General features: G+C 40.8%; 1 protein-coding gene across 1 annotated transcript in view; it reads right to left on the reverse strand.

Moving 5' to 3' along the window:
- The window catches only part of SUCLG2 (succinate-CoA ligase GDP-forming subunit beta), a 236,451-nt gene that overhangs the window by 15,462 nt on the left and 196,715 nt on the right, over positions 1-24,274 (reverse strand). Inside the window, exon 10 of the mRNA XM_084634188.1 lies at positions 1,143-1,263. Coding sequence (XP_084490314.1) covers positions 1,143-1,263 — 121 coding nt within the window. The remainder of the gene's footprint in view (positions 1-1,142; positions 1,264-24,274) is intronic.

A 24,274-nucleotide genomic window follows, 5' to 3' on the forward strand; every position in this document is an offset into this window, starting at 1 on the left:
AACGAGCAACCGCCGAGCCACCAGACTTTTTAAAGCTTCACTGACTTTAAGGCCAGAAGGGACCATTATGATCATCTAGTCTGAGCTCCTGCACAACACAGGCAACAGAACCCACATCAAGTTTGTAATTTCTGGATGAGCGAGGGAAGAGATTGAGAACTCAAAAGTTAAGAAGCTTGTCTGGAATTTATTCAAGCTGCCATCCCCAAAGCTGCTGTGTTTTTAAAAACTGAGCTGGAGATCTGGGAAAGAACAGGTCATCCAAGTAGAATAATATTGTATCTCTTTTATATTGTTCTTCATTTTATTCTTGCTTATGGCATTATAATTGGTCTGTGTCCGGATACATGTGTATACTATAACTGTGCTCAGTAAAAATTATTTGGAAAGGGAAAACAAACCCATCCAGCAAATATGCCCTTCCATGAAAACATTTTCTGTTTCGTCTGGAAATACAATGAGTAAAGTTTTTCTCATTGTATTTCAGCCCTTCCATTTGCATCTGGGGCCAGGAACTATAGAAATATGTGGGAAGAGTTCATTTATTGTATTTTAGATTTATACAGAAGACCATAAAACCTCTAGTTAGGGCTGTAGGTACTTTTCCAGATATTAAAAGTACAATCAGACTAACAGACGAAAATAAACAAAACCAGGAAGGGGAAAAAGGCAACACTTTAATGACAGATCCCCATCCCAGTACCTGGGAACAGAGATGAACTTTGCCATGTTTTCTGAAGATCAATGGATTTGGGTGATTTTGGACTGACTGCATGAATGAATCCCAAAGTTCAGGGCTCCTCCAAGAGAATTACCTGCCAGAAACTCACTCTCTTCTAAACCAAGGGGGTTCTAGCTTGCGTGCCTCTGCTTTAGTGAAGAGGCAAATGCTGCCATCTTTTTTCAGGGAAAGCTCCTACTCAAGTTTTGCCTGAGTAAGGACTGAATAAAGACTGGAGGGTATGACCCTAAGTCTGGTTTCAGGTAGTTACACAGGCAAAGAGTTGGGTCAATTCTTATTGCATCTGAACTAGTTTGTGCATCCTTTACACGAGCCTGGAGAACAGAATAAGCTGAAGTGGAACACGGTGTAATTGAGAGCAGCTGAGAGCCGACTTTAGCCCCAAACCTTTATCACTCACCTTCAAGTCTGACAACCAGAGGCACCTTCAGTTCAAGTTCTCGACAGGCTTTGGTAATGCCATTTGCGATAATGGCACAGTTCACAATACCACCAAAAATGTTGACCAGTATTGCTTCAACCTAAAAAGAAAAAAAAAAAAGGGAAAATGATACGGTCACCGTTTTAGGCATTACTTTCTAAACAGGGGTATAAAGCACAGCCCAGGGGACATTCTCCCCTTTTATACACATGCCAACTACTACTGAAATCAGTAAATGGCACCCTGTGTAACTCATGAGGAGAACTTGCTGCTGGGTCAAAAAAAGCGTGTACTGTCTATAACGAGCTGATTGGTGGTCTCGGCTTAAATTGTCATGGGTAGGCATTCACATTGCAAAAACCGTTAGTTTGGAGACTGGACTACTGGAGGTGGGCACTGGAAAAAGTTTAGGCTTAGCGGCCAGACAGTGTTCTTATCTTTGCCTAGGCTGTAACCTTTATTATGCACAGACGGATTCAGTTTCTAACGCAGTCCAATTAATTCCTGGAATAAGTGGGCACAGTTATACAGGTTTGTGGCCCAACAGCCCAAATGGGAGAAATCCATTCCCATAGTGGTACATGCAAGTGATGCAATAGACCTTGTGCCGGCCCTCTGCACAAGGGGTGAATTTCATGCCTCTGCAGGGAGCAGTGAGATGGTGCCAATAGAAGACCATTTTAAGTATTTATTTTAAACCTAAAATAAGTAAAAAATAAAAAGTAAATGAAAGTTTTAAGCTTGACTTGTAAACAAACCAAAGATAAATATCCTCTGTGCGTTAGATATTGTGCAGACAGTTCAGAAACATCAGAATGGGATATATTTTTAAGAGAACGCATTATCTTTCCTGCATACCATAAAAAGCAAAAGGCTACTAATATACTGTGTGTGTGAGAGAGAGAGAGAGAGAGAGAGAGAGGCAGAGAGAGAGTGCATGTTTGTATGTGTGTGAAAAAACGATGGCAATTCTTATATTCTGTAGCAGGCACTTCTAATTTTCTTAGTAATGAAATTTAGCATGTGGATACTTACTGAAAAGTTTGCATGTATTCGATATTAAAAGTAGCACAGATAAAAAGGTAATATATGCATCTTGACTTGATAAATAGGAGTAAGAAAACCCTTTATAATTAACAAGGCGACATAGGTAATAAAGAGAATTCATTACAACAGATTAATTGATGACACCTCCAGAAAATGGCTATTCATCAACTTAGAGGAATTGAAATTCCTGCACCCAATTGTCAATTAAATTATCCTACATTACATGCAAGACATTTGTGGATGCTCTTCGTTCCCCCTTTTATAATCATGCCATTCAAAGACAGCAAGAAACAAAAGGTGCAATGTGTATTTTAAAACTTAACACAGTAACGTGCCCTGGGAAAAATATCTTTAAAATAAGACCCATCTAACTTGATGTTTACAATGAATATATTAATGAAACAAGATCATCATTCCATGTGGCATAATTCTGTAAAACATTTGACTATCTTAGTAAGGTACCAAAAATAATACTTATCTATTTGATCATTAAGTAGGGGTGCCCTTCCAGCCAATGCACTGCAATTTGTATCTGTCCCAACAGGCCACCCAGAGAAGATTTTCTCCCCTTCCAAGTGTAGCTGGCATACATGGTTCATTTGAGTCCTGATCTTGTGCAGGTGGTAGCGGTGGGATGAAGAGGGGGTAAAGAGCAAGGTGGTTCCAGAGCTGCAGTCTTGCATCCAGTGCTAACATTTCACCAAGGACTGGAAGGGGCAAGAAAAAGCCATGGTCCAGTTCCCTTTAATCTAGCTACTGCAGGTAACAGCCTTCCTCATGGCTCTAGCCATCCCAACACAAGCCCATCAGGGACCCTAGCTACATATTTGGGTTACTAGCCCTTCCTGAATTCTGTGCCACCATGTCTACACTGCTATGCTAGCTAGATTAAAGCTAGCATAGGTAGGCCTATCCATGCTACAATCACACCTTAATTTGCTGCATAGATGTATCCCAAATGAACATTTTGCCCAGCTTGACACAGTCAAGTTTATGCTGTCACCAAATAAATTTCCTGCAGTCATGCACGTTCATGTTTCTGAGCAACTGGGTTTAAGATGTCATTGCAGGCAAAACATTATAATTAGCTCCTGTGATTGCAATCTCATATACCGAGACTGAAGGCTTGCCACTGTTAGCATTATTTCTATCCTTGAGACATCCGTTTAAAAAACAAAACAACAACAATTAACACTTCCCTTACTACCAGGAATTGTTTCATTAGTATCCTTTGGTGGATCTCAGATTGCAAAAACATTGGTTATTACAAGCACATGCAGTATTCATAGTATACAAAGGAACTCTAATCTAAGCAGAATTTTAATATAATTAAGAAGGCAATGGTACCATCTCATTAATGTTTCTCATCACTTCTCCTGTTCTCATCTCCAAGTGTTTCTTCATGCAGCCCTGTATGTCTGGAACAGTCTCCATCTGTCCATGCACTAAGTATCCCCTGTCTCTCTTCTCAGATTTCGTATTAAAAGCTACTTCTTTCACCTAGCCTTCCATTATTGATCTACTAGGATACTATCGGGCCCTACTTCTTTCCTCATCCTCTCAGTGTTTGCACGTCTAGAGTCATGCAGTTTAGATTTGCTAGCTCCTCTGGGTAGCATCCTGGCTCATCTATGTGTTTTCTAAAGTACTCTGCACATTAATAATGTCTAAACTCCAATATCTGAATTTCTTCTGGAGAAGCGTTGTGATAATTGGGCTGACAAATTTATCCTAACCGTGAGCTCAATTATAAAAAGTATATGAAAGTTCGTAAGAGGTTACAATAATCTATAACAACAAAAATTAAGTAGGTCAAGTGACTTTCAAAAACGAATGTTATAAACAGATGCAAGAGAACCAGACAGAGAGATTAAATAAGTCAAAACAACCAAAGGCCATACCAGTATGATTCAAGGACTGAGTCAAAATCGTGCTTGGTAAAAAACAGGAGATGTGGAACCGGAAATAAATGAATCAGAATTGATGTGTCAGATATTAGGCCTGACAAAATTAAGAGAGGATGGGCTATTCCACCCATCATTCCCTTTCTGGGTGCTTAAAACAAAGAGACTTTGGGGGGAGAAAGGACAGAAGAACAGACGGAGGCTACTGGAGTGAGCTTCACCATCATGGCTGCCATTCCCACTGTTTCCTGGGACTCTTAACTTTCATCATCCTGATCCTAAGAGATGTCCTGACCTAGTCAGGCCAGAGAGAGGATCCAATGACATTGCGATCCTTCCCAGCTACAGGTGAATCCCAACCACCACCTGAGAAGAAACAGGATTGGACTTTAACAGCAGCAGCAGCTCCAGTGAATCTCAACTAATTTCTTCTCTTTTACCCAAAAGGACAGTTATAACCATCTTTGATATCATCTAAGTGACTGGCAAATAAGGGTTTTTTTCCGTCTAAAACTTCACAGCTAAAGGGAAAGGGAACAAGGGATGTTGTTAAAATGAAAGCCTTACTTAATACTTTACATTTCAAATGCTTTAACAGAATCCTTCATTTCTGTATCTTTAATAAAAGGTTAAAGATGATTCTTATGGTGTTTCTGCACCATGGTACTAAGCAGGCTTAGATCTCTTTATACACCTTGTTTAACACTCTTTAATGTTGGACAGTGACTAGGTCACGTGAACACCTTTGACCCATGTATTCCATCTAAATTAATAAAACAGAAGTTAGGTACCATAATTCAATATACAAGACAACAGCTGCTACACTTAAATACTGTACCTACACTAGCAATCACTAGCTATGTATGTAGTGTTATGTATGGTACTTCATCATCTGCAGTATACAAGATGACATAAGGAAAGGAATAATCTCCTCATTACACCAATATATACTCCTAATTCACTTCAAATCACTTTTCTCTTCTCCACATGGTTCAGATATGTGTGTCAATATTTTTATTTAATGACATCTTTCAATTTGCTAAATGCATGCATTTTTCATGCACATAGTCTTGTTTTCATTTCATTTCATTTCATTTCATCAGGAAGGAAGGGAGCTGATTGATTCCTCGCCCTCCCCCTTCATTGACTTAAAACCCTAGCCTGGGCCATGTGGAGCCTCTTTCTGAGCATTCCAGCAGCCCCATCCTCCTCACCCAATACTGGTAATCTCAGAGCTGCGTTCTGCGGATGCTCCAGGTCTGACCAATCACCTGTTTTGGGAGCAGGAATTTTTTCTTCCCATAGGGACCAAATTGGCAGAGGCCCAGGAGTTTTTTTTGCCTTCCTCACTCATGCTGGAGGCACAGTTAAGTTACATAAGAATAGGATTTAATCATTAGTGATCGTATTTCGTAAGGGTTTTAGTTTGTTGCAATTCGCGGCCAATTTCCAATGTTGTTAAAAGGATAAAACGAACAGTCCCCAGAAGTAAAAGACCTGGAATTTTACTGATTGGGCCTTGTGCTTATGGGATAGGGGAAGACTTCATGGGCTCAGGTTCTCCCTTTTAGCACCGTCTATCCCCCTCGCTGCACGGTGGTGGTAGAACTCAGAAAAGTGAGCTGAGTCCTGGGGGTAGGCTGAGGAGGGTCTACCCTGAGTTATGGGTTATATGGTAGAAGCCCTGCACTGGAACCTCTTAAAATGCATGATAGGGTGGGTAGCCCTCTTCCCGTATGTTAAGTTTAATAAAGTTGAGGCCGGCTGCTGAAAATCCATCCCTATGTTTGTCTTCATTTGCTGTCACGTCTACTTCAAAGTTTCTTACCATTAAAATATACTGTAATTTTGTACTACAACAGTGGTGCATACAAGAGACACTTCTCTGTCTTTTCTAAAATATGTTCCTAATTTGGGGACGTTGTACCAGGCATGTGATAAATCAACTTAAGCAAGTGTGTTGACATTACTAAAGATAAGGAAGAGGATTTTATGCCCAATACATATATTTTAATTTCTAATGCAGAATTTCTCATTTAAGTATCTGCTTTTCAGTTTTCAAGTTGAATTCTAATCAGTTCTCCTAATCCATTGGCAGCTAAAGGAGAAAAAAAATGTTGAAGGAAATTAGATGCAGCTTGGATAATTGATGTTTGTATGCCTGGCTTTAATAAAAATACTCTGTTAAATCAGAGATGAGTCTAAAAAGATTCAATCAATAAGACACTGAATCAGGTGGAGAATTCAATCTTGGGTTTTATTGTAATCTTATAAATAAACCACAGATCAGTTGAAATGGTGCAGAAGATTCACTTATAAACTCTGCTGAAATTTGGGAACATTGTTGCTTCCCTACCCTGAGTAGATCTTGCAGTTCTAAATAACGGTCTTCTAAGTAACTGTAACAGCATTCAGATGCTGTGCTAGGATGAAAAGATTTTTAGTATTTTATGTGCACGGAGAAAACCTGTAAGTGTGCAGATTGCGCAGTGGGGATTAAGAACCCACCCACTGAACACTGGGATAAATATATATTAACATAAACAGCATCTGATGCACCTGGAACATAAATGCACATTTAGAGTAGTGTACTCTGCCTGCATACAAGAAAGATCACCTTGAACAACATATTAATAATTAACATTTCTATCCAACTTCATGTCCTATAAGACAAGTCTATATTTCAGTAACCTTTAGTAGGGTAATCTAGATATAGGCATCTCCACAGGGCAAGTGTTTCCTTTTACACAGACAAGGTGGGTGAGGTAATATCTTTTATTGGATCAACTTCTGCTGCTGAAAAAGACAAGCTTTTAAGCTACACAGAGCACTTCTTCAGACACACACACACAGTAGACTTGAAATCTCCATTGAGGCGAGCTACAACCAGTTTTGTAGCCTTTCAGTGAAGAAAAAACAATGGGCAGTAACGTGAAGGCATCGTTACAGCTAGATACTCAATATACATCTCATCAACTCCAAGTTTCAGAGTTAGTGGTGGAAACTGAACCGTGTTAACGTGAGAGCTGTTCGTGCTAGAGGACAGTATTGAGCCTTTTGTAAATGTCAGAATACCATTAATATGCAAAAATGAAATATCCATCAGTATTGTGTGTACATACATATACCACAAAAATATGCATATACATATTTCTGTCTGTCTCTCTCTATAAAATTACATACATATAATTATGCACACATTCTGCATTGCCGTATCATTTTAAATAATGAAGCTGTGAACTACAGTTAATTACTTTTTGTTTATCCTGTCTTCACGATACCAAACAAACCCTTCAAAAATGTTAAAAGTTTAAAACTTCAAAAAAAAAATTAAATGCAGTTCTACAATTTTTAACACAGTAATTGTGCTAATGAATTACTCTTAAAGCTGTATAGCTCCTTGACAAAATCCAGTCAGTTATTATGTTGCAGGCAAGTAAGAACATTCACAGTATGGCATGTGGACAGCTTTGGTCTACTGGTACTTTAAGTTCAGTTTGTACAGTTATATAATATGTAACTGCCTATTATGGAACTTCCTATATATTTCTTGGTCTCTAAAATGTTCTGAAGTCTTAAAAAATATATTACAACATTCAGTTATCGTACATTTAAGAATTAATATGAGGGGGCATCAATGAAGCATTCCCCTAACCCCAAAAATCCATTTATAAATCTATAAACAGGACGTCTAGCTGTCTGCAGCTGCAGAGTTCCAGTCTGCCAAGTATCCTCTGAATTCTACAGTGCCAACATGAATATTGTATTTGATGGAAAGACAGGAGAGAGCACTTGTTTTTGGTGAAAAACTAGATATTTGCATGTTTCTATTTTTCTTTCTTTCCCCCCCTCCCATTTTACTGTAGAACAACTAGAGCAGACTTAGAACAATGATGCATGTTAGCACTCCACAGCAATGACATCTATTTAGTATCGAGTATCTCTGATAGCTTGAAAAAAATAAATTAAAATAAAATAAAATAAAAATTAATACTTTAATTATAATGAATCTAATCATTGTAAGTGGAAAAATAATTTTAAGAATATCTTCATATACACACAATGATCATGGATAGAAGACACTGAAGGGGAAGGCCAAACGACTTGGTATCTGGACCGGATAGGTGCAGACCTCAGAGAGACCAATTTTCATGACAGCTGATCCCGAATAGGGAAGTGACATGAAATCAGAAGACCATATCTATCTATCTAGACAAGTAATTCAAGATGAAAATGACTGCAATACTCAGGTTCCCAAAATCAAAACTGCTGCTAATGTTCTCTTTGTGAGATACTTCTACCAAAGACAAATTAATGTTATCTAATCTTGTGACAGTAGGAAAAACTAATCTTCTGGATTAGTTGTCCATCTACTACCAATGTAAGATCTCTGTCACTCTCTCTCTTCCACACACTCTCACCCTCCCTCTATACCATAAACAATATTCTAAAATTACTGATATTGCTGTCTGACCTTGCGGTAATCAGTTGCTCTGAAGCTTGATCCATTTATTTTAGCTGAAACAAGCTGCTCAGCAAATGTCAGTAAAACCGTATCTGCAGTGAATTAAAAGCTACATTGACAAAGAACTTCCTTATAGCTTGCTGTGATTGAAATCTGACAAAACCTCTTTATACCTCCAGGCACCTAAACATATTGATTGACCTCTCCTCTTCAAATATAAATAAGCTCTATTTAACCCCTTCACCAGCTAATGACATATCTAAAGACTATGAAGCAGGTAATTCTTCATACGTTTTGTCTTCTTTTTTGTGGGTGATTGTGGCAAAACAGTGGGAATATGAAGTCTAAGCTGCCATCTAATGTCAGAAATATTTTCCATATATTTGAATGCTATACAGTGAGTTTGCGTGATAGCTGGAACGTGTTTTCAGGCTAACGGGGCACTATATCACAGTTGATAGGTCTAAGTATGTAACAAGTTTGACAACAACCCGTTGTTAAAGGTCCTAGCTTCAGGTCTGTGGATATATAATTTTATATAACTGATCCATTCAGGTATCAGAAACAGATGAACAAGAAGGGCAGGTGAGCAGCATACTGGTAGATACTGCTTTTCAAAGAGCGCCCCCTGCTTTTCTACCTTCAAGGCAATGAGTCAACTAAGGGAAAATGACTGAAACCAGAAACCTTCAAAAACGGGGAAGCTGTCAAAGTGAGGTTGTAAACGAGTATGCCATGGGAAGACACTGAGGTCCCAGCAGTAATGGTTTGTAAGAGCAGACTGAGGCTATGGCTACGCTGCAGAATTTACAGTGGGGCAGCGGGACCAATGCAACTGCTAGTGCAGACCCTCTACGCTGATGGGAGAGCGCTCTCCCATCGATTTAATGGCCCCAGCCCCTGCGAGTGGCGGTACCTATGCCCGTGGGAGAAGCTCTCCTGCCAATATAGCGCCGTCCACACCAGCACTTAGGCCAGTGTAACTTATAGCGCTCAGGGGGGTGGCTTTTTCGCTCATGGTGTCGACAGCATCCTAACTTATACAGACGTAAGCTGGAGGTAAGGTAGCCTCAGTAAAACTCTTTGGGATAGACCCACAAAGGGATTTAGGCACCTAACTGCTACACAAAACCCATGCTCAGCTCCAAGCTGACTTGCAGGTACCCGAATTCCCATGATGCCTGAGTTTCTGCCAGTAATCCTACACATAGCTGCCTCAGACCTGATGACCAGCACCTAAGTCCCAGCGAGATCCTCAAATTAGATGTTCCTCTGCCTATCTTGCCTGTAGGGCCCGATCCATTAAGCATTAAGCCGAACAGATCGAGCACCGCATGAAATGCTGGAGGAGGAGGAGATGATGGTGGTGCTCTTATAGCCTGTAGCCCAGTGGTTACAGCACTCACACAGGTTGTGGGAGACCTAGGTTTAAATTCCCACTCTGCCTGCTGTGGAGCAGGGATTTTTGAACCAAGGGCTCCCACCTCTCCAGAGAGCTCCCTGGTGAAACTGTTCCACTTTTAAAAAATAATTAGGTAGTCATGGGAGCAAGGACTTGAACTTGGCCCACATCCAAGGTGAGTGACCTAACTCCTGGGCTAACGGATCACTCCCACTCTCTCTCTCTCTCTGGCCCAAGAAAGGACTTAGGCACCTAACTCCAGGAGTGGGTTCACGGCTGTGAATCCTGAGCAGAAATAGGTGCCTAAGTCCCACTGCTCTCCTCAGCATTTCCTATTGGCTAGCTTAGGCACCTCCCCGCTTAGCTTGCTGCCTTTTGTGGCTCCCTCTCTTAGGTGCCTGACTCTCCCTATACATTGTTCTGAGAGCTTTGATGCCGAACTTGGGGCTGTGGATTCCATTAGGCAGCAGTGCGCCTATTCATTAGGCGATGCAATGCTGAACCTAAATCCCCTTTGTGAATCTAGCCTCCGGAGGATGGATACAGGGGACAATCTTACAATCTCTGTGCTCATTTTTGTCAGCTCCAGTCTGATGTCAGAGATGGACACTTTTCCAAAGAGCAGAATACTCCATGTGTTTAGGGTTGTAGCTCCAGCAGCCATCCTCCAAAACAAACAAGCACTTCTATAACGTGAGGGCCTCCAAGAGCTTCACAAACCCTAATGAATCAAGCCCTACAGCTCTCTTATCAGGTAAATGTGCGTTGCATTGAGTGGCCCAAAGTGACATAGGAAGCCTGTGGCAGAGCCAGGATCAGAACCTAGATCTCCCATCTCTCAGTTTTAACTTTCTGCTTTGCATGCGTACGTCTACATTGCAATAAACAACTAGAGGCACCGAGTCTCAGAGCCTGGCCAGCTGACTTCGGCTGCCTGGCTATAAAACAGCAGTGTACATTCTCGGACTGGACCACGGAGGGTCTCAGAGCCCAGGCTCCAGCCTGAGCTTCTGCACTGCAATGTTGTAGCCCTGCAGCCCAATTTCCACAAGCCCGAGTTGGCTGACCACAGGTCTTTTCCTGAGGTGTAGGCATACCCCATATGTCTGACATGCCTGGGCATGACGATTACAATACTCAATGTGGGTGCCATTAGTCATACCATCTGAAATGTGGATCAGGAATGGATTCCCTGCATACCTTACCTGCTGCAGTAGACCACCCACATAAACCTGGCTGCATGTGATTTTACATACTTTTAGCAAAAGAAGAGATCCAAAAGCAAACTCCAAGGATGTCATCTGGATTTGTAACACTCTCTGAAGAATTCTGAATCCATAAACCAAAGAATGGATGACACTCATCCATGTACTTTTCTTTTTTTAATCTGACAGACACAGTACGGATAATCTTCATTGAATATATAATCCAAGAAAATATAAAGCTATGCTCAGGAGACCTGTTCTACGCTGGGCAGCCAAAATGAAGAGACAAGTAAAATGGAGACACATTGTTCCCAGGAGCAGAGCAGATATAGAAGTCTCAGCCAGGTCCAGACCCACATTTCTGCCAAAATACAAAGAGCACTGTATCCTAGAATCATAGAAATATGGGGCTGGAAGGGACCTTGAGAGATCATCAAGTCCAGCCCCCTGCACTGAGGCAGGACCAGGTAAACCTAGACCAGCCCTGACAAGGGATTGTCCAACCTGTTCTTAAAAACCTCCAATGATGGGGATTCCACAGCCTCCCTTGGAACCCTTTTCCAGAGTTTACCTACCCTTAGAATTAGAAAGTTTTTCCTCACATCTACCCTAAATATCCCTTGCTGCAGATTAAGCTGGTTATCATTTAAAGGTTGTGCTGCCCTCGGAGAGTGCACAAAAGTTATTCCATATTTTAATGTTATCTGCTCTTTTCTTTTTATTAAAAAGCAAACAAGAAAAAACATGCACCCATGGGACAAAACTGAGCTCCATGGGACATAAACGTTCAGTGCCACACATTGGCCTTTAATTTTGTCTCTCCAAAACTTGGCACCCACAACACTCAGTTTTGGGTATGCAAATTACACTTCTAATTAGGCTGGAAGATGTATCACTCATGATTTGCTTATTTGTCTGATTTATATGTAACAGTGTTATTTGTATATATCAATCTGTCCTTCTGAGGGTGCAGACTCTTTGGGCCTGATTTCAGAGGCCTTATGCACCCGCAACTTGCACTGAAAGTGTAGGTGCTCAGCACTTCTGAAAATCAGGTATTTGGCCTTACAAATTTAGAATCCACTTTTAAAAAAATACTTTTCTGAGTATGAACTCAGTTGTATTGCACTTTTGCCATAGTGTTCGGGGGATAGTGGGAGACTGGCAAAGCATTGAGAGAACTGCTATAATTTAGAGAAAAATGACCTAAATTAAAATGGTAGTGGTCAGTTCTGTGCTGGGATTTGACAAGTCTTTTTTAGTTTTTGGGGAACACATTTAACTTTGCTGAAGTTAGTATTACTTGGCATTACTACAGCATGTTAATGTATGTACAGTGCTTTTGGCAGGTAGGGAATGAATCCTCACACCTGTCTGAGGGAGGTAAGTATCATTAATCTGCAGCCAGGGAAACTCAGGCAAGGCAGAGAGGTGAAATGATTTTCCATGTCCATACAAGAAGTTGGTGGTTGAGCTTGGATTATAACTCAGGTGTTCCTGTCTCCCAACACCAATCTCACTCCTTTACAACACATTGCCTTTTAGTGGTAAATTAACCTCCCCTCATCCTGGAGGTTTTCAAATTGGTTTCATCTGAATGTTTATATTTTCTTACAGTCTGGCATGAATACAGTGATCATGAAAAGCAGAGACTGATGCAATGACTGATGCAATGACTGAAGTATAATGGCTCTCCAATGCAGTCCACCACGCCAATATATTCCTTACTATTAAACCATCGTTTTTGATCAGACTGGGCTGTACCGTTTTGCCAATGTGTGTGAACACCACATCTATGATGGATTACATTGAAAATCACCACATACACTATACTTGTTTTCTAATCAATTTTGAATGCCGCTTTCTAATGGTGAAAGTTTAGTGAATGAACTCGTTCTAGACTTCTCGGATGGATTTGATGTAGTTATTAAAAACTATACATGGATCTCAAAATGATTGAAAAAATAATGCAAAAACCCCCAAGCAAGACTATTCTCACCCTTAACACTTTCGTTATGTCTCACTTTTCTTACTGCAGCACCTGGACTGCAAAGGAGAGCTGGTCCCATTGCGCTAGACGCTGCACTACATGCAGCAAAGGAAAAGTCTCTGCACCAAAGAGCTTACAAACTAAACAGACAAGACATTCTAGGAGCAGGGAACCATCCACACTATTTGGGCAGGGAACTGAGGCACAGAAAGATCAAGAGACTTGCCATAAGCCACACAGGGGTCTGTAGCAAAGCTGGAACTGAATCTAAATCTCCTGATTCCCAGTCCAAATGCCTCAGCCCACAAGACTCTTGCAAATATCTTTTTAACAGAAATTCAATTCTATAACATCCTTTTCTACTGCTTAAGAACCACGACATAGGGCTCAAGAGCCACATCAATCCTATGTGAATAGAGAAGTAAATGGAACCTTTGCACAAAAAATCAATGGGCGTGCATGGCTCTCAATGTTTTCCTATGGATCAGCATATGATATATTTCGTTATAACATATACTGGCACAGACTTACACATACATTATTTGCATTACAAAATATATGCAAAACAAGGGAAAGGAACACACAGGCCAACATTTTACTAAGTTAAAAACTTAAAAAAACCAAACAAGATGCAACTTTATATATTCTGTTTTATCCAGGGAAAAAGTATTTTAAATACTCTTATTTTCAAAACTAAAAATGGATTCTAAAACTAATCTACAAACTAAACTATGGATTCTGGATGCACCCCTACTAAAAAGCATTTTTATTTTTTAGCACTCTGAAAAGGTCAGAATTTTGAGGGTTAAAATAACTTCAATGGAAAGAAATTTGAACAGATTCTGATAGCACTAAAATTAAGTTTGAAATATATTTTTAATGGTGTTTAGCATTAAATTCAAAAATACTCAATTGCCACATAAATTATATAGAATTACAAAAATACAGGCTGGACATTATACTGAACTCAGAGTTGCAGTGTGATTACACACTGACTTATTCATGAGATTAGTCCAGAAGAGAGATAAGCACTATTGCTAGCTACAATACTCAAAATGATGTAATAAAAGGTTGAAATCATATAGGCATATCTTTGCTCAATATGCATCTGTTCCCACTGATAGTTGGGATATGAACATTTATGAATGCCTTGAAAATGCTATTTTAACTGCAGGTTAAATGCAACCTGCCTTATTCAATGTTGAAATCTTACTCAGATCCACTAACTTTTCCTATTAGAGCCCATCTACAGTCCATTTACAAAGATTCAGCATATGTATCACATTGGTGTGAAAGATTTAGACAAACATAAACATGAAATCAATTGCTCAACACATCCACTAGAGGACAGTGCAATTCAATATGGAAAAGTGGAAAATATGGAAAATATCCCCTTGGAGAGAAGACCTGGGTTATTTCTTCTACTTACAGCCAAGCCATCTAATTTTACTTTATAAAAATGGTGTAGAATTTTATTTTGCTTCTTTGGGAAGGAACTTCCAAAGCCTGAAAGTCACAAATTTAAAGAGGGCAAGTTATCTAAAAAGGAAAACAGGAAAGCTTGTGGCTGTGTGAAGAAATATGAATATAATGACATTTTTAATGTTTTTTATCACTGTAAAATGGGTCTAGATTTTAAATTAGTCCAAAAAAAAGCATAATTGTTACCTCATCAGGAGAAAAACTCTGGTGGAAACACAGGAAAGAATTCAGATTCCCCAGCCAGGTGTTGACTGGCTGATGGGGAGAGGCAGGAAAATAGATTTTCTTAACTGCTGGGACTGGAAGCATGGCCACCATTCCCACTAAGTCAGGAGACAAATCAACCACAGCTGCAAAACTATTTAGGCTGTCAATGGCTGTTATGCTTGTGCTGTGTGCACTTTTGGAGATATATAGCGCTAAGAACCGTCACAAAGCTCAAACCATCACTCCTTTCCGCTCCAAGTGCAGGGTGCATTTATTTGACCTTGCCTTCTCTAAGATAAAACATAGCAAGAGGTGTGCGTGTGCATGCAGTGTGTATGATTCTCCATCTGGGGAGAGAAAGCACAACATGGGACAGATGTTAGGCATGCGGTTTAATGTATTGCTGGAAGGTGCTCAGATACTGTGGTGAAGAGCACAGTACCAAAACCTGTATAGAATAGAAAATAAATTGTGAATGGATGTGGATTATAATATCTGGACTGCAGATTAGCAGTCCATATTAGTAATTAGCATATTAGTTCAGGGGTCCTGCTGGCTAAGGAGAAGACTGAAAACCTTTCACCTGATATAACTAATTTGGCACTCTGTTGGATACTTTGTTCTGGTTAATTCACCTCACTAGAAAGAAAGGTTTCAAGATTCCAACCGCCATGTGTCTGCAAAGTTATTCTGCAACTCCAATGAGTCATTTGAATTTCATGCGCTGAGCCAGTGCTCCAGGCCCTCCTCTCCATACCTGCCGCAAACTCAGATCCAGAATGCTCCACCATTTGATTTGGCTGTCAAGAGAAATAAAGGTTATTTGCTGGACTGGGAAAGACTGCCGAAAGAATTCAATGATGTGTTCCTTCTGTCTCTCTGAAGGGATTACTGTTGTGGACCTAGAAATCCTTTGACAGGAGTGAGAGAAAAGTTCAGATCCAAGGTGTTCTGTAGCAGGCTGGGATGTGCTCAGCATGGGGACCAGGCCTAGCTCCCAAGGGGACTTGTTTGTGACATTTTTCTTCCTGGAATTCTCCCTTATTCCCTTTTGGTCACAATATGGGAAGAGATTCAAGAATTAACTGGCTCAGTTCCCTAGCTCAATGGAACCCGGAATGCTGGACTGTGTGTCCCAGGCCCCATACTTGATAAGAGACTTCTGCTCAAGTGACCGTGGTCTGTGCTTGTGGAGCAGAAAGAAATGAGTTGTATCCCCACCGTCACTATGAAATTCCAAATGGACACGGTGGGCAGCAAAGAGAAAACTGTGAACTTCCAGGCTGTCATGGCTGGTACGATATCTATTTTTAGCTCGGCACTCCTTGCAATGACAATACTCCGAATGCTTTGTTTTGTTTACAGGATGACACACTGAGTCCTAGCACAAGGAAGCAGTTGGGATCTAACAATGATGTCACTGTTTTCATGTACCCTTTGTACCTGATGACAATTATATTAATAGAAAGCTAACTATTCCCCTAGTGTGACCTTGTCAAGGTTCCTTTCCCACTCTGAACTCTAGGGTACAGATGTGGGGACTTGCATGAAAGACCCCCGAGCTTATTCTTACCAGCTTAGGTTAAAAACTTCCCCAAGGTACAAACTTTGCATCGTCCTTGAACTCTATGCTGCCACCACCAAGTGTGTTAAACAGAGAACAGGGAAAGAGCCCACTTGGAGACATCTTCCCCCAAAATATACCCCCAAGCTCTACACCCCCTTTCCTGGGGAAGGCTTGATAATAATCCTCACCAATTGGTGAAGGTGAACATAGACCCAAATCCTTGGATTTTAAGAACAATGAAAAAATCAATCAGATTAATAAAAGAAGAATTTTAATTAAAGAAAAGGTAAAAGAATCACCTCTGTAAAATCACGATGGTAACTACTTCACAGGGTAATCAGATTCAAAACGTAGAGAATCCCTCTAGGCGAAACCTTAAGTTACAAAAAGACTCAAAAACAGGAATATACATTCCATCCAGAACAGCTTATTTTACAAGCCATTAAAGAAAACCTAACACATTTTCTAGCTAGATTACTTACTAACTTTACAGAAGTTGGAGAACTTGCATCCTGATCTGTTCCCGGCAAACGCATCACACAGACAGACAAACCCTTTGTTCCCCCCCACTCCAGATTTGAAAGAATCTTGTCCCCTCATTGGCCATTTTGGGTCAGGTGCCAGCAGGGTTACCTTAGCTTCTTAACCCTTTACAGGTGAAAGGATTTTGCCTCTGGCCAGGAGGGCTTTCATAGCACTGTATACAGAAAGGTGGTTACCCTTCCCTTTGTATTTTTGACAGACCCCTTACTTACACAACAGATTAGAATGCAGTATGGGAGAAAAAAAATAAAGAGACTTTTAGATAATTTTTTGAAAAAGTATCAGATATGGGATATTGCTTCATTAATATTTTCAGCTGAGGGCATTACACTAGTATTTCACCGTCTGACTGCACATTTAGAATCAACATGTGGCAAGAGACGTTTTCGGGTCAGAAATGGCCTCTCCAACATAACTAGAAGAAATTAAATATTATTTAATCTCATTTGTTCCATTCATACCATTTATCAAGTCCATATTATTTTGGTAGCAAAGCACCAAGTGTACTAATTAATCTGGAAATCAAGTTCTACAAAGATGGTGAAAAAATGAGAACAAAATTGCCCACCTATCTAAAGAGCAAAATCAGTCAACATAGTAGTTAGGACCTAACGTGGCCTAATCTTGCACAAACTTAATACTGGACACAGTCCCAGTGATGTAGGTGGAACTATTCATAGCAATAGGACGTTCTCAGAGTAGTAAACACCTGGAGGATCGTTCAGTACTTAGGGAACATTTGGGGGTCGTGATGGATAATCAGCGGAACATGAGCTCCCACTGCAACACTATGGCCAACAGGGCAAGTACAATCCTGGGGTGCATAAACAGGGGAGTCCTGAGTAGCAGTAGAGAGGTTAGATTACCTCTGTATTTGGCACTGGTATGACTGCTGCTGAATATTGTGTCCAGATCTGGTGCCCACAATTCAAGAAAGATGCTGATAAATTGGAGAGGGTTAAAAGAAGAGTCACAAGAATGATTAATGGATCAGAAAACATGCCTTTTATAGTAATAGACTAAAGGAGAAAGTTAAGGGGTGATTTGATTCCAGTCTATAAATACCTACATGGGGAACAAAGATTGAATAATGATTTCTTCAATCTTGCAGAGAAAGGTATAAAGACAATCTAATGGCTGGAAGTTGAAGATACACAAATTCAAACTGGAAATAAGGTGTAAATTTGTAATAGTGAGAGTAAATAACTGTTGGAACAACTTACGAAGAGTCATGGTGACCATTTTTTAATAAAGATTGGATGATCTAAAACATCTGCTCTAGGAATTCTACTGGGGAGGTTCTGTGGCCTGTGTGTTATGCAGGAGGTCAGCTTAAGTCAGGGGTGGGCAAACTACGGCCCGTGGGCCGGATCCGCCGGATCTGTCCCGCGAACCATTTTAAGCCGGCCCCAAGCCGTGCCAAGCGGCTCGGCCCCACTCCGGCTGGGGCGCTGGGTCGGAGGCCGCACCAAATGGCTTGGCCCCACTCCGGCCGGGGTGCTGGGTTGGGCCTGCACAACATAGCTCGGTCCTGCTCCGGGAGGCGTTGCGTCAGGGGCCACGCCCCTGAGTCTCTCCCCATGCCCCAACCCCGATCCCCCTCCCACCTCCAAACCCCTGAGTCTCAGCCCAGAGCACCCTCCTACATCCCAAACTCCTCATCCCCAGCCCCACTCCAGAGCCCACACCCTGTCCCACACCCCAACCCCAATTTTGTGAGCATTCGTGGCAAAGGAGATTTGCCTGTCAGTGATGTAGACAGGTTCTCTGAAACATCTGGGACTGGCCACTGTCAGAGATTTAACTAGTTAGATACAGGTCTAGTCTGACAATTTCCATATTCTTTAGACAGTTGACCATCTGGATATCATGTAATTGTATCCCCAAAATTGCAAGTGTAAAATTAGAAGTCTTTTTTGCATGTCTGGCCCGAAAACATTTTTTTTTACTTTAAAATGCAAATTAGGATGCAAAACACCTCCCTCACAAACTCCCACCTATGACCCTTGAAAAATATTTGCCTTCTGGCTTTTATCAGGACTTCCTCAGGCCATGATTTCATCTTTTCTCTGCACCAGTTGGGCTAGACACTTGCTTTATTTTCATTAAAGCTGAAAGTCTCACATAATCACAGGATTCCAGGACCTGGGGCAGTTAACAGTGACGCCAAATATTCTGAGACTTGTGATGAAATGTATGGACATCTACTTTCTACCGTTATCTGCTGGACTCCACATTTTCCTTTCGGTAAAGGATTGGCCCAAGCACCATGTTTTAAAAATTGATGTCAAGGGAATAATTATTGAATCTAACCCACAGCCCAAATGATTTTCATTCCATAACTTTTCCCTAGAGAAAAGTACAGTGTATTTACCTACAATATCAAAATACTATATTTTGCTCTCGTCCACAAAAAATCAGATAAGGAGCAGTTATTTATCAGATACAGAGACTCGGGAGAGCTTAATACTTTGTCACCTGAGACATATGTTTGACATGTATTCCCCATGCAGAGGGGAATGCAGTATCACAGAAACTCATATCTAGGTCAGACTATTGTTTTGATAGATGGAAACTCCTGAAAAAGAATTCTAAACTGGAGGAACTTTAATTAAAGCATAAAATGTATTGTCAAGGATACTGAATGATATATGCTTTGTCTAACATATAAAACCTGCAAATAATTAAAAAATGTTCTTTTACAATAACACTAGTAATGAAAAACCCAAATTATTGTGCATATGAGGTTTTGAATTATTACTACGTCAACATCAGCAAATCAAAATGCATGACCATCAACTCTTAACTATAAAATTTATACAAGACTGCATAAAAATGGAGAGTGGTAATGTTTGAGTCATGTGTCCTTGTTATCAATTACAATGATAATATTGTGAAAGCATTACAATCTTTTCAATTTAAGCACACTGTTTAATCAGGGCGCAGTGTCTGTCTAGTGATTGTAACCAGACACTTGGAACTAAAGCCCTTACTTCTTTAATGTGAAGAATTCCTTTCTATTCCACCAAAAGGAATTGGACTTCATCAGATAAATGCAGCTGTGACTCAAGCCAGATTTGTCACTATGATTCTTGGCAGAGAGAGTAGGTGGAGCTTTTGCACTGCCCTTCCAATGCACCAACGCCGTGGGAGGTATAGGCAGACAAGGGATGTCCCACTCAGAGCTGGGGGAGACAAAGGCAGATTATATTGGCTGAGCCACAATCTCCTTCCAGGTCTGCTCCAGGGGCGGCATGCTGTTCAGGGCTGGAATCAAAGCCACAATTCAGTCCTTAACAGGACTTTTGTCCTGACTTTCCTCTGTTGGGACCCCCAGCCTCCCTTGCTATGTATATTAAAACCATGCACTGGGAGCAGAGTTTCTGGAAGATGAATGATCATTTTTATCTTCTGTGAGGTTATATAAAAGTAATTTGAAGGGTTTTTTTTAAATGGAATAACTGACAGTTTAAAAATTAATGATCAGTAAATTACGTTTTCACACAGCTAGAGTGCAACGTTAAGGATCACATTATTGGATGACTGGATGGCTCACAGGCCTGACATTGTTTCTAGAGCTTTTTGGATTTTGTTAATCATCACAACATGCAGTCTGGGATTAAAAAAAACCAAACCCCACTCAGAAAATATACTGGGCCAGATCCCCAGCCGGTGTATATCAGAGCTATGACAGTTTACTCCAGCTGAGAATCTGGCCACCATCTTTACTTTAGGTACCCTTTATCATGTGCTTCATTTGACCTCAAAATTTCTGCATTTCAGTTTCTGGGAAAGACTCATTCTCCTTGCAAAGAAACAAACACACAATACGATTTATCAGCAGCCTCCCCCTAGCTTAAAGCAACGTACAATAAACAAGAGGGGAGTGTCCAACTCACAGCCCTGAAATGATCTGAACAGCAAATCTGAACTGTGAAAGAAGTCACAGTGCTACATGAAGAAACAGATGGAGTGAGCATAAAACAATCACAGAAAAGCCAGCGTGAAGGAACAGTAATCAAGGTTGAGATGTTCAAGGCAGACTAGGGGATTCAGACACGTTAAAATTAAAGAAGATGCATCTAAGATGCATCTACATCTACACTAGTGGTTCTCAAGCTATTTATCACTGTGGGCCACATACGCAGCTCTCTATGTTATGTGTGTTGCAGCCACACAATATATATACTAACTGTATGGCCCTGAGGATGTCACATGGGCCACAGGTGGGTGCTGACCGGGCCACAAGCCTATGCTGGCAAAACTTACGTCACTCAGGGGTGTGAATATTCCACCCCATGAGCAACATAAATTTCACTGACAAACGCTCATGTGCATAGTGCTATGTCGGCTTCTCCCACTAACACAGCTTCTGCCGCTCATGGATGTGGGTTTTTTATGCCGACAGGAGAGCTCTCTCCCGCCGGCATAAAGCGTCTTCACTGCCCGTGCTGTAGCAGCACAGCTGTATCGTTACAGCTGCACGTATAGACGTAGCCTAAATCACGGGCTGCTTTGTGAATCTCAACCCAGATCTCTGTGTAATAGAGCATCGGATAAGGGTCTCTCTCTTAACCCCAGGTGACCAATACTACCCTCGCTGACAAGGGAACTGGGTTACAAAATGATTTGCAGTGAGGGCAACAGAAATGTAACCTGCAGATCCTCTGTCTCAAGGAGATCTGTATTAATCAACAACGATTTAGGGCTTGGCCCTGCCCTCTGATAGGCTGCAAAGTACTGTTTACAAGCATCTGCTTGGAAACCATTTAAAAATTAGACTAATAAGCATAGCTTGGTAATGGTGAAAATTATTAGTCGCACGGATTAGCTTTGAGGAGTATGGCTGAGATTTCAAAGCCACCTATGGGATTTAGAGGTACATTACTTTTAATGGAAATTGGGCATCCAAATCTCTTGTGGCTTTGAAAATCCCAGTTAAAGTACTCAGGATAGGGCTCAAACTACTACATTGCACACACTATTGCTTGAAACTAAATATGACCAATCTTCTGTATCAAGTGGGGAGAAATGAATAAGGAGTACTAGTCAATATTCCATTACAAAACTGACTACCAACTGTCGCCAAAAGCCATAATTTCCTACGGTGTTTTTAAAATGACATATCACTTCTACATTAAGATTTTCTGCAACGATCATTGCAATATACAAAATTGGTGATTTAAGAATAGAAACACAAGATTACAGTAATTTCTTGTTTCGGGACTCTTAAGAGAAAACTGATTAGGAAATAACATTCTGTAAAAAGAAAACATCTTATTAAATTAATTCCTAAACACATCTGTGAAGCAAATCCAACATAAGCTTGATCTACATTAATAATGAAAATCTTTATCAATTCTCAACCTCTGAGTAAATCAGACCCAAGCAAAATCAGATGAATGGTTTTACCCTGTAAAAGTGCAAAAGCAAAATGTGAAGTTTACTATCTTCTTGGGGCCACTTTTAATTTTTCACAGCTGGAAGAGATCAGAAGAGTGTACTCAAATTTCCCAGCTTTTGGGGATTTTTCACAATGTTACCACAATGCTCTGTTCTCACATACAAGTTACTATTTGTATTGTGTTAGTGGAGAAAGGAACCAATCAGGGTCTGGGCATTGTTACTATAGGGTCAGTACAGCTACATAAGAAATCAGGGTCCCTAAAACCAAAGCTTACAATATAAACAGATAAGGAACATTCAGGGAGTGGGGAGATGAATATGATCTAACACAGTTTTATATTTGCACAGTAAACATCTTATATACTTTAATTTTTTTTTAAAATCAGCTATACCCAACTGAACAGATCCTGGGGAGGGATTTAAAGAGAGATCACTACAAATCATTTCAGAGAGGTTGTTTCATACATAGGAGGTAGTGTGTAACAACACTGTTTGTTAACAAAAAAAGAGTGCGTGCAGTATAACAGGATTTACTTAAACCATCAGCTGAGAATCACAACTGTTCATTTAAAACTAATATATTACTCTTTAAAGGCCACAAACCAAATGCTCAATATAAGCACAGCACAAACCTCACTGGTGGCACAGAGAACTGCTGTTCACCTTCTTTTAGCCAGCATTCGATGGAGTTTATTCCAGCTATAAACTTCCATTTTATTTTAGTTGCCATTTTAGTGCTAAATTTGGTCTGCTTGGGAAAACTAGTGTATATACTTACCATAAAAACATGGTAATGTGTGCCTGTATTCTTCTCAGTAATGGCCTTGTAAACTACTAGCTAAAAATAGATTATTCATGCTAAAGGATAATGGAGGTGTGCCCAAAGAACCCAGTGCAATGCCTACTGCAACTGATAAATAGACATCAGTGGGTGTTGGACTTGGGCAATGGTGAGCCATTGCTGATTGATGGGATATACAAGGAAAAATGCGCAAACCAAGCCTTTATACCAACGGCTACATCAACAAAGGGGACTTAGGCTCAGCATTGCAATACCTAAATTTATGCTCTGCTGCCCAGTGGGATTCTCAGCCGCGAGTTAGGTGCCTAGGCTCCATACATAATGCATGGGGAGAGACAGGGACCTAAAAAAGGGATTCACAGAAGCCAGCAAACTAAGCTGCTTAAACTAGCAAGTAGGAAATGCAGAGATGGGCGGGCCCTAAACCCCAGCCCTCAAAAGGGCATTCGGTGCCTCCCTCCAGCTGGGATTCACAAGCATGAACCCTCTCCAGGAGTTGGTAACTCCTTTCTTGCAAAAAATGAAGGTGGTGGCGACCTTCTGGCCAATGGCCCAGTGGTTAGAGCACTCACCCAGGATATGGGAGACCCAAGTTCAAATCTACACCCTTCCCATTCTAGAGCAAGGACTTGAACCCAGGTGTTCCACATTCCAGGTAAGCGCCTTAAACCCTCGGATGAATCTCTTCCAGTGTCTCCTATTGAAGTTGTTCCACTTTATATAAAATACTTTACTATTCATAGAGCCAGAGGGAGACAGAACGACCAGAACAGTCTATTGCACTCACTTCTGGGCTCAGATTCCAGACCCCACACTAATTAATATTTAAGTATTTCATACAAAGTGAAACAGCTTCAACAGGAGAGTGAGAGAGCCCCACTCCAGAATACCCCATAGCTCAGTGGTTAGGGCACTCACCGACAAGACAGGAGATCTCAGTCCCTGCTCTGAATCAGAGTAAGGATTTGAGGCAGTGCCTCCCACATCCTGTGTAAGTGCTCTAACTGCTGCATATTAGGGTGTCAGGGCAGAGCCACCTCATCATCGTCAGCTGCATTCTGTGCGGTGCCCAATCTGGAAGACATGTTCTT

The sequence above is a fragment of the Lepidochelys olivacea genome (assembly GCF_965140295.1).
Source record: "Lepidochelys olivacea isolate rLepOli2 genome assembly, chromosome: 7".
In the NCBI taxonomy this organism is placed as follows: domain Eukaryota; kingdom Metazoa; phylum Chordata; order Testudines; family Cheloniidae; genus Lepidochelys; species Lepidochelys olivacea.